The sequence below is a fragment of the Ascaphus truei genome, chromosome 3 (genome assembly GCF_040206685.1).
Source record: "Ascaphus truei isolate aAscTru1 chromosome 3, aAscTru1.hap1, whole genome shotgun sequence".
Classification (NCBI taxonomy): domain Eukaryota; kingdom Metazoa; phylum Chordata; class Amphibia; order Anura; family Ascaphidae; genus Ascaphus; species Ascaphus truei.
The window spans coordinates 369,606,866-369,618,885 of NC_134485.1; the positions used below are offsets into that span (position 1 = coordinate 369,606,866).

The 12,020-nt window shown below is 45.5% G+C and overlaps 1 protein-coding gene across 5 annotated transcripts in view; it reads right to left on the reverse strand.

Annotated features, from left to right (window-relative positions):
• Positions 1-12,020, reverse strand: part of MTUS2 (microtubule associated scaffold protein 2) — a 666,577-nt gene that overhangs the window by 78,851 nt on the left and 575,706 nt on the right. Inside the window, exon 1 of one of the 5 annotated variants that reach the window (XM_075592176.1) lies at positions 330-643. The exons of 3 other annotated variants lie outside the window; for them this stretch is intronic. Coding sequence is in view for 1 of the 2 variants with exons in the window: in XM_075592177.1 (XP_075448292.1) it covers positions 330-383 (54 nt within the window). In the remaining variant the exon portion in view is untranslated. Of the gene's footprint in view, positions 1-329; positions 644-12,020 lie in introns of those variants that run through there. One more of the 5 variants, XM_075592177.1, reaches the window with a different exon arrangement.

Sequence of the window (12,020 nt, forward strand, 5' to 3'; positions counted from 1 at the left end):
TTAAATGTACAGTAAGGGGACATTGATAATTCAGTAGGTAACAACACACTGCAATTACCTATTTTATTTTTCTGTAGAAATGATAAAGCATTGCATGCAGTCAATGTGCAACCAACTGTTGTATTACTATACACTCACTCCTCTTACACCTATTACTGTACATGCTTAAGAGGTTTAATAAGTAGCTCCCAACCCAGCACTAACGTGAACTCAGCCAGTCTGTATCAGACTTCAGTGCTCAGACAATGAAGTAAATATGAAACATTTGCAGCTGCTGTTTCCGCCTGTTTTTGGAATAAGAAAGTACAGTAAATGGGAAGGTAAAGTACCGTCTTGTCCTGACAATGACAGCAGTAATAAAGCTTGCGGCAGCACTGGCCCATCCTGAGAGAGAAGGCAGCTTCATTCAAAGGCTCAGCTTGTGGAAAATCCTATGGAAAAGCTGCGATCTACAACATTCCTCTTCCTCGAGGCTGATGTTATTTGGTTTCGCTGTACCGAGCTCTCCCTCTCTCTGCTGTTAACTAATCTAGCTGGAGACTGGGGACTGGAGAATGAGCACAGTGGCAGCCGGCGGATGGGAGGGACATTGCTGCTGGAAACCTCAGACAAGCAGCTGATCGATAGCTGCATAATAAGGGCGCATTTACTTACAGTATTTCCTCAGGCTGCCTATGTGACTAATAAGCTACTGGTCATTACTGCAGCTTGCTTTCTCAGCGAAGCTGCTTTATGATATCACATTGGTGCAGTAGTACACAATCAGTGGCTTTAGAAAACAAGGTGTCAATGCTTATAACAAAAGACTGTTTATACAGTGTGCTTGTATTAGTGTAGTGGAGTCCCCCTACCCTGCCTCCAGTGCGGGGAACTGCTCCGCTCCTCAGCTGATCAACAGAGCGCTGCGCAACCAGGGAGTTTGTGGGGGCGGCCAGTTTGTGGCCAGGCGCGCAAGCGCAGTGTCGTGAGAGCGGCGGCCATCTTAGAATGGAACCGCATAGACTGTAACGGACTACGAGTCCCAGAATCCTCGGGGGGAGGGATAACACGTGGACGGTCCAAGCCAATGGGATTCAGGCAGCAGGGAAGAACAGGATATCCTCCGCAAGCAGGGAGCCCGCGAGTTATTCTGACGGAGGCGGTAAGACAGAAGGTAGTATCCAGGGAGCAGTAGCTTCCTGGTCTAGGCCAGACTCTGCCCCTAGGCCCCTGTCAGGTCCTGAGCCAACCATAGCTCCATATTGTAGAGAAGGCCCCAGATAGGGACCCTCCTCACCTTAGCATTACCGCTACACTATTGCGTCAGTGGACGGACATCCACGAAGCAGACTGCGGCCTGGGACCAGACTGCAGTGTTCAGGGACATTTGTGTGAGACACTCCGGCTGGAGCTCACACCACGTGGAGGCCGGGAGCCTTAGGCGAGAGGGGATTACTGTCAGAGGTCCTGCTGCATGGGACCTGTGTTAGAGAAATTCTGGAAGCTGCCCCTGGTGTACTGGAGTACCCAGGCAGGTATCGCAAGTGTACCAACGGTTCACATCACAGGGGGGGTAGCACTATCTCACACTTTGGGTGGACTTGCTCGTGTCGATATCGGGTTACAGGTGCTCAGGGCACCTTCAGTACTGTGGGGGACTCACTCATGGTGGAGGTTGTATTGCATTTTACCCTTATAGTATTGTTAGATGTGTGTCAGTAACAGTGTTTCCCCACCCGGTGGGAGATTTGTCCATTACTACGGTGTATGGTGCATATACCTGCTGGTAACAGGAGGGCTGAATCATCCGCTGATGGTAGTGGAGACACAGGACCAGGCTTCTGGGGTTCATACCCCACATATCTCTTTAGCAGTGCAGCGCCTCCATCTGCCATAGGCTCCAGGAACTGAAGGTGATCTGCCACGGTAGAACGTATTACCTCTCCCCCCCCCAGTAAGGGCACGCACAAGGCAGGAGGTATATAACAACAGGAACGGTTTATTGTCGTCTGTTCAGCACAGTTACATGGCAGGCTTCTGCCCGATTCAGTATGCTCAGCCCTCACTGAAGGATGGTCCCTGGACCGTCACTACAGGCCAAGGGTACCCGCAGCCATCCTACAGGCCAAGGGCACCCGCAGCCATCCTAGCTCTTCCCCACCTCCCTAGCAGAGGTTGAGGAATGGTCTACAAGCACTCTCCCCCGGAGGGAAGAGCACAAGGGAAGGCCCAATCTCAGGCTCTCAGTTGTGTGGCCTGCCTTCCTCAGTGGGGGAAGGACACTACTAAATTTAGGGTGGTCCTGCATTAAGTACTGCCAGGAGGAGGGCACCAGGTCTGGCTCATGATTGGTCATGCCCAGGCCTGATGTCACTGCCTCCCGCTGTCACTCAAATGCAGCTCCTCTGAGGGGGGAACCCCCATATCAACTACTGGCAACCTTATTGTACCAGGATTTACTGCCAGCCCAAGGACAGAAATAGTAGACATCAGGTGACATGACTACACAAATTATATATTACCTGGTGTGATACTGTTTATTACTGACTGCATTGGTTCCTATGAGGAGTCATCCCACCAACACTGGGATTCCTCACAGGCGGAGGCACTGCACTAAGAGAGAGAGACCTCACCCCAGGCTTCCAGAAGTGGAGGCTCAGGCCTAATGTGAGCGTACAGGTATCAGCAGCAAAGTCGCCCGCAGTTTCCCTTAGGCATAGGTAAAGGGGCTACATTAGTAATCCACACAAACATAGCTATGTACAGTATGTCTATTAACATACAGTATACGTGTACATTTCCATGCATGTTCTATAACGTTATTTTGGAACAAGAAACCTGAAAAGAAGGAATGTGTCTATTCATGAAGCAAATAATAATAATAATTAATAATATTGTTTTGTCTGCATCAACATGTTACATTTGAAACATATTTACACCAGCACGGATTAAGCAGAGTTTTTTTTATTGGAAAAAAGGTGAAAAATTAGTAGACCAGATAAAGACATTGCTACATTGCATTGTACAATATGCATTAGGTAACTTCTTCTAACACTATCTTTCCCTAAAACTACCACAAACAAATTGTAAAGGATACAAGTGGCACAAAACAGCAAATAACTAAATACAGGTATTGTTAAAAAAAAAAAAAAAAAAAAAGCTAAATGTCTGCACTTAAATACATTTTACTTACAAATGTATGTATATACAGTATTGTTTATATGGTTCATGCAATATATATGTAGCCCTGTTTCCTACTGAAGACAGTATAACTACCAATGCTGTATAACCTGTTGGCTCGCAGGGCCTAAGCCTCTGCCACGGAGAGCCTGGGGCAATGTATATGTATGGATTACCTCTAACCAAATGCAGCGCCTCCACCTGCGATGGCTCCCAGCAGAGCCGGAGTTGTTCCTCGCAGGACAATAACACAACACTACTCACATAGCATATAAAAGAAACAGTAGCTTTACTAGCGGTAACCATAACCATGCATGTATTATAACCTGGCAGTATTACCCCTTAATTAGACACAATAGCTAACGCGTCTCGCAGGACGCGACCCCTTCACCGTGTTCCCACACCGTGTCCAACACCCCCAAATGTAAGTGTGCATATGTGACTGCGCAACCACTAGTATGAGCAATGTTATAGTTGGTGCACTTAGATGGATGTTACCTGCAGCGCTCGGGCCCGCAAACAATCTTCACAAAGGATCCGACGACGCGGAGCTGCCTGTGATGTCCTCTGGGGCGATCCCACCCAAAGGGCTGATGATGTTCCTAAGGAGGTCTGGTCCCAAACCTCTGGAATGATAATATGACAGTCTCTGTGTCCCTAGCTTCTTTCACTAATGTGACGATTCTAGGGCCTGTCCCTGTATTAACTATACTTGACTGTGTCTCAGGGCCTATCTGGGTCTGGGGTATGCGGCCTAGTGTAGAGGCTACTTGCCTCTCTACACACTCAGCTCCTACCTCTTCCCCTTCCTGGTCTTCTCTGACCAGCGTGCTCCCCTGCGCAACCTCCTATACTCCTCCTGCCAAGTTCCTATCACCCTATTGGCTACCTGGCGTCACCTGGCCTGACTGAGGCTCATGGGACTTGTAGTTCCCTGCTCTGGCCCTCCTGTGATTGGTCCATACTTCGCGCTCTACCTCCGTCCCTACTGCGCATGTGCGACCTCTCCTCCGTCGCTGTCGCCTATGGGGCTGCTGCGCATGCGCAAGTACCAAAATGGCGGCGCCAGGGACCCCTGCTGTGTTAATCCTATGGGTCTTTAGTCAATGCAGAAATGCCTTAAACTTGCCTTAAACTAGCCAGGTTACACCCAGCACATACCCAGAATGTAACCGGGCTAGTTTAAGGCAAACTTTAGAATAGTCGTGGTTTCTTCTGTATGTATTTGTGTGTCTACACAAATTTAATAAATATATTATTTCTACCAATGTTTTTTTTTTAAATAAATAGTCAATTACACACACACATACACACACAAACACACATAAACACTGTATACTCACACAGTATACATACAAAAAGCATGCGGCACGTGCACGTGCGTTCGCATAGGCACGCACGGCCGCATGCTGTATATAACAGCCCTTAAACCTTTCTCACTTTCTGCCCCACACCTCTGGAATGGCCTTCCCCCTCAATACCCAACTAGCATCCTCTCTATCCACCTTTAAGACCCACCTTAAGACACACTTGCTTAAAGAAGCATATGAGTAACACAGTGGCTAATACTATACACGATACATAAAGCTTGGCCCCCTGCAGACGCACTTACCTGAAGGCCCTACTACTGTCTGTGTACGTTCTCCCTACCAATTAGATTTTAAGGTCCTTGGAGCAGGGACTCCTCTTCCGAAATATTATTTTTATGTCTGAAGCACTTATTCCCATAATCTGTTATTTGTATTATTTGTTATTTATATGATTGTCACGTGTATTACTTCTGTGAAGCGCTATGTACACTAATGGCGCTATATAAATAAAGACATACATACATACATGTTTTTTTTGTTTCAGTAAATGGAAGCTGTACCTATTAGATGCAATTGTACATACAACTGTAAGAATGAATCCATTACAGGGGGTGCATAAAAACAACTGAATTTATAAGAGATTCTTTGACATAGAGAAAACAACCTTACAATACATTCATGCTTTCAGCTTAGTGGCATCTAGTTGTCATTCACTGGATATTATACAGTCAATTATCTTATTTACAGGATCTAATGTAGTGAGAAGAAAACCACCCAAGTAAATAAAGCCGCCCATGCCTGTTTGCTAACTCATTAAGCTTCAGGGTAGATAAGGAGATATGTCTGAAATTGAGATAATAAAAGCTGCTGTCAAAAAAAGATACAGTATCACAAGTGGCCACAGTACTGTATGTTTGAAACAGGGGCAATAACACACACACACACACACACACACACACACACACACACACACACACACACACACACACACACACACACACACACACACACACACACACACACACACACACACACACACACACACACACACACACACTTTTCAACTTACCTCTATGTTTAATAAGTTAAAACTAAAACTAAATTGCCACATTAAAAAAAAATGGATGTATAATAAGTACATATTAATTAGAGGGTTTCAACAAAATACAAAAGGGAAACATATTTCAGAGACAGTGCTGGAACGAGAGCTCCTGCTCTGGCGCTGGCTGGCAAATGGGAAATGTGAGGAAGTCCTCTTTACAGAAAGGGTGGTTGATTAGTGGAATAGTCTCCAAACAAAAGTGGTAGCGGCAAATACAGAAAGGGAATTGGAAAATGCTTGGGATAGACAGAACTATTTTAAGGGAAATGAATCCCAAATATCACGCATCAAAAACTATTTGGTGGTCGACAAAAATGTATATATAATGACCATTAAAACGTAGTTTGATATACAGGAGTACAATGGAAACGTCTTTATGAAGGTCCACTGGTAATCATATGGATATGTAAATGTCATCCGATAAAGTTAATAAGAATGTAGATTCACTCATATGTGGCTAAACTGGGGTATTAGGTGGGGGGAGGTGGAGGAAGAGTGAGGGGGGAGGGGGTGAGGAGGTGGAAGAAGGCAGGGAGGGTGGGGGAAGGTGGAGGAGGAGGGGGGAAGGGGGCGGAGGAGGGGGGAAGGGGGCAGAGGAAGAGGGGGGAAGGGGTGAGATGGGTTAGAGGAGGAGGGGAGGGAAGGGGATGAGTGGAGGAGGAGTTGAGAGGAGGGAAGAGGTACGTGAGTGAGGAGGGGGGAAGAAGATGGGAAGAGGGAGAGGAGGGGTGAGAGAAAAGGGAAGGAGATAGAAAGGGAGTGACAGGGGGAAGGGGTGAGAGATTGGGGAAAGGAGGCTGAGAAAGGGGGAAGAGGGTTGGGAAGAGGGGAAGATGAGGCAGGGGTGAGAGGGATGGGTAGGGGGTGGGGGGAGGAGGAAGGGGGAGAGACGGGGAAGAGGGGAGGAGAAGGGGTAAAGAGGGGAGAAGGAGGGCGAGAGAGGGGGAAGGAGGTGGGCAGGGTGAGAGAGGGGAAAGATGGTGGGAAGGGCGGTGAGGAGGGGTGAAAGGTGGAGGAGGGACGGGGATGAGAGGTGGAATGTGGGTAAGGAGGGGGGAAGAGGGGAGGGGTGTGGGGAGGGAGAAGAGGGGGAAGGGGTTGGGTGAAGGGGGGTGAGGAGGGGACGAGGGGGGAAGAGGGAGTGGAGTGGAGAAGGGAGAGGAGGGGATGAGGAGGATGGATGGGGGTGAGAGGGGGAGGAGGGGGCAAGGAGGATGGATCGGGGGTGAGGGGTGACAGAGGGGGGCAGATTTATGTTGAAATTACCTTTTCACACTTCTGGGGGTGGGACTACAATGGGTTTAAAAGTGCTGTTATATGTCTCTCCTCTCACCTTGAGGAAGGTCTGCAGTGCTTAGACTGAAACATTGGTAAAAAAAAAAAATGATAAAAAGCATTTGAATCCAATCCTGCAGTGGTAATCTTCAATTGCTATAAACTATTGGACTGATGTCTAGGAGTTTCAGCACCCAGAAGTATTGTCACAGTACCATTTCCAGTGCGACTATGTATTTTCTTTAATGTTAAAACCTACGGTGTGCATTAATGTAAAAATGAAATACCCTCTGGTCATAACTGACATTTAAACAAACGTATTTCCATACATTTCGATATTAGTGTAGCACTGCTTCCCCCTTCCCCCCTCTGGGAGATTTTGCCTAGGCTACAGGTACGTGTGGTGCTGGTTACCTGCGAGGGTCCAGGAGAGATGAGCTTCCGCAATGTTGTGGGGAACAGGACAGGCTTTAGGTGCTCCTCAGGTTCTTTTCGTTTGGTGACAGCGCCTCCAGTCACTGTAGGCTACAGCAGAGCTGCAGGCAGTCCCTACCATGACAGTTTTTTCTCCTATACTTCTGTCCAATAGCCTGCGACTTAGTCAGAAGTATATATAAGGGGTCTTTATTTGATGGAGCCACTGCAGATGGTATAACAGCGTTGCATATAGTGGAGAATGGGTTTCAGGCCCTTGAATGGTGCTGGGCAGCAGATAATGTTGAGGCCTTGTGCAATGCACAGATCTTGGTTCACTCAGCCCCGGGAGCTCCTCTCCCTTCCCCGGTGGGAAGGCACTGACTGTATAATTTGGAAGGCATCCTCCCTAATGCAAAAGGGGATGGCACAGGGTCTGCACCATGATTGGCTGCAACACAGTCCCAGTGTCACCACCTCTCTTGCCACTCAGGGAGGCTGCGTGAGAAGGGGGGTGGGGGGAGAGTAAATACCACAGGATAGCCTGTCACTGCCTGTAGCTACTAGAACTTACGTGACAGGAGGGCAGAAAGATGTCTGGACCAGCCATGACTATATTAGAAACGACTCATTTTGTCACATACAGTACTTAGTAAAATCCTTTTCAAATTAAATATATTTATTTGAAAAATGAAAGAGGCTGCATCTAACTTTTTACTGCCAGAGAGGCCACTTAATGTACCGTTATGTGGACCTATTAGGTGAGTGAGGGGTGGTAAATTGAATATGTATTGAGTCAATAACCACAGAACCCCAATCTAAATCAAAGTCTACTTTATTTTATGTTCAGCATAGATTCCAATGATGTATGCCCATTTCGCACCCTTGGCAGCAATTCTATGTACGTGAGTACTCAATTTTCTTTATATAATATGTTGTACCACACGTTTCTCTTTGTGAAAAAAGAAGCTTAAGTCTTCCTCTATAAGGAGAGGATGGCTTCACAATAGAGGCCAAATAGTTATTTCATAGCCCCGTCCTTTTGTTTATTATAACAATATATTTTACTTTCCCATTGGAAGCATAAAAACCAAGCACTGGGAGGGACTCATTATCATCTTGCTCGTAAAACTGCCTGGCTCATAGACAATAGCATAAAAACTGCACTCTAAATAAAACACACACATATCCATCACTCATGATATTTCACAGCAACAAAGCACTTTGCAAGTACAGAATTTTATAACGGCTGCTACCAGTTAGGTCAACACAAACGTCAACCACCCTGTGTAATGTTCCACCTGACTGATTGAAATAAAATAGTTCAATGTATATTACTGCTGCAGGACAGGAAGGAAGATACTGTATTCATTTATGCCAAGTTGTTTCACCTCTGTTATCTGAATCACACAGAATTATTCCAAGACAGCTTTGCATACTGATGAAGACTTAATGTACATATTGATATATCCTTTGAAGATTAAATGTTGTCATGATCTACAGAATAGATATGCCCTTCATTAACACCCCTTTAAATACCGCTCAGAAAGATGTACTGTAGTGTATAAAACACAGCAGATTTCTGATTATTGATTACTTTTATTTCTGTAAATGCACTGTATACATTTGATACAGTTGAATTGTCTATATACCAAGTTTTACCAGCTATTAAAATTACTTAAGTATCACATCTTAAGCCTGATGGAGGCCTATCTTCTACAGTACAGCTCTCATCCTCATTTATGGAAATCTCCTGTTATTAATATTCAAATATGATGTGCCATTTAGCAATTATAGCCTGACATTTAGAAAAATAGTAATAAACCTTTAGCACTAATTCTTATGGGGAGTATGTGATATTCTGAGTTATATTGTCATACTGTATGTTGTGTTACCGTTGTGATCAATAGAATCGGCCTAACAGTTGTTGTAATAAAAAAAATATGTTCAATTGTCTTTCTTGTATAGTAAGAGTTGTTTTTAACACTGTATAATTAAAATTAATTAGAATTTTTTATAAAATAGTATTTTTGTAGTATTATTCCATAATTAAATAATCAATTTTGTTGCACTGTGCAAAGATGCTCTGTGCATTTTGTAATTGTATTTCTATTACATTTGTACTGTACATGTACGTTATTTTGCATATACCATAAGCAATAATCAACCAAGTTTGTGTCTCTGATATGCCTTAATTTATTGAGTAAAACTCCCCCTCCCTTGTCAACAATTATTACCACCATCAGAACGTATTGCACTATTTGTGTCGTTTTTATTTTGATTTTCAAACGTGACCTGCACTCCCCTTCACCAAAGACTACACTGCTACAGAAGAACCAATGGAACGGTTCTTCATTAGGGTTTTTAAGCTGCCTTGAGAATTATTCTTTTATGCACCCTTGCACATTAATTATTACTTATTGCACTCTAGCATCCCACATATTTATGTGGTAAATATTTATTTTGTGTGTCCACTTACTAATGTGTCAGCTAAGCACTCCAGCTATAATTTAATACACTTTTGTAATTTATTGCACTTTACCATCCACACAGGAGCACCTTTTTTCAACTCCTTTTTGCATCTATTGTACCTGCCATCACAGTCTCCATGGATACGGAATTCCACATTATATCTGCCCTTATGGTAAAGAACTCTTTCCTTTGTTGCTGGTGAAATCTCCTTTCCTCCAACCTTAAGGGATGACCCATGTCGTTTATACTGTCCTTGGGATGAATATTCTTTGGAAAGTTCCTTGTATTGAATGAATATATTTGTATGTAGCTATCATATCCCCTCTTAGACACCTCTTTTCTAATACAAGCAAATCTAATTTAGCTAACCTTTCCTCATAAGTCTGACCTTTATTCATTTGTTAGCTCTTCTCTGTACTTTTTCTAGTTCTATAATATACTGTATGATGAATTGAGTGATGTCTAAAACTGTACTCCATATTCAATGGGTGGTTTTAATAAGCATTTTTACATTTGGAAAATGATGCTTTCTTTCTTTCCATCCATACCCCGTTTTATGCAAGATAATATATATATTTTTTGTCTTTGCAGCTACTGCTTGATATGGCGCACTATTGCTACAGTAAGCCTGTTGTCTCTTAAGCACTTCTAATTCCTTCTCCATCAATTATTGACCTAATTATTTCCCATTTAGTTTGTACTGTACGTAGCCTGTTCATTCTTGCTTTTAAATGCATAGCCTTATGTAGCCCCCTGTAAACAGCTCAGGCTATACCTATCTTCCTTCTACTGTGGTAAGTCCTGTTAAGATCAGGCGCCAGTAATCATTATGGGTTTTCCCCCTTCATAGCCTTAACCTGAGTGGTAGACGCCGGCCTGGACTCTGCTGCAGGCATGAGCAAGAGGGGAGGTTCTGCTGACACCAGGAGGGGAGGGTCTAGCTCTATATTTAGCAGCCCACTCCGGTGAGTGAGGAGTTGTTCTTCGTTTTTGCTGTGTGCCGTGTTCCTCTCTTATTGATGGTTCTTCGGAAGAGAGAGTAGCTTAGGAAGAGTTCGAGTGAACAGTGATATCGAGAGTCTAGAGCTGCTGAGTATTATGCCGTGAGCCACGAATCCTGCGGAATGGTCCGAGGAGTATCAGGAGGCTATGGGCTCCCCGGCGCAGCGTGCCAGATGAGAGCGAGAGCAACTAAACCGATCAGCGTCTATAAGCAGAACTGATAGAATTATAGAATGGTGGACCAATGCCCTCACCCCACTGCCAGGGGTGATGGGGAGAGAATTCCAGACCCACCTCGAAGCTAACCTCGGAGGTGGGCCACGGGGTATTGAAGCCCTAGCTCAAACCATCCTGTCGGAAGAGTGATTTGGAGGGAAGGAGAGGAGGAAGTCGTGGGAGGTGAGCGGGTTGTACCTCGCCCTGGCGATTGTATTGCGGATGCTGGAAGCCTTATCGTTGGGATATCATTGCTCTGTCAAATAAAGAGACTGTTCTGCACCCGTAAAGACTGTGTGTGATTTGGAGAGTATAACCCTGGGACCTGAGGGGTTCTTCTATACTGGTCCTGTCCCATTACCCTGGGAGTATAGAAGATGGAGGCGCTGCACCACTAAGAGATCATGGAGGCTATCACCCCAGAAGCCCGGTCCTGGCTCCCCCACAACACCACGGGAAGCTCAGGCCCTCCTGTTCCTCACAGGTACGCACCACACCGCATGTAATCAGCCCCCATGCACCCCTTACACTCCCGTGGAGGCTGGGGGGGGAGCAGGGTTACATTTGGAGGCGCTGCTGAGATGATATCCATCAGAACAGGACCGGCTTATAGCGAGGCGGAACAGACAGACTAAGATGCACTCTCCTGGCAAGTGGTTTTAAGCAGGTAGCGTGAGGCAACTGGGGGGTCATAGCGGTAACCAATCCGGGGACCATAGTCCAGGGCCGCGTTACGGAGGGGTGGATAGTTAGAGCTGATCAAATCCCTTGAGGCGGGTAGCGTGAGTCACTGGTGGGGTCAGCCTGTTAACCAGCCCAGGGACCATGGCCCAGGGCCACGCTATAGTGGCCAAAAGAAGGAGACGCCTGTACCTAGAAAATAGGTATCTTAGCTATCACCCGCACCACAGAGCACTTGCACGTAAACACCGAGAGTACAGTGCATAGGAAAGGAGTTCCGTTGAGCCTGGGGTACCAGCCACCTCAATTCAGTGGGTCACATACTGTATGAAGATGCAGAGTCCACTTTTGGAAGAAAAACATGGTCTAGGTACGAGATACCCATTAGA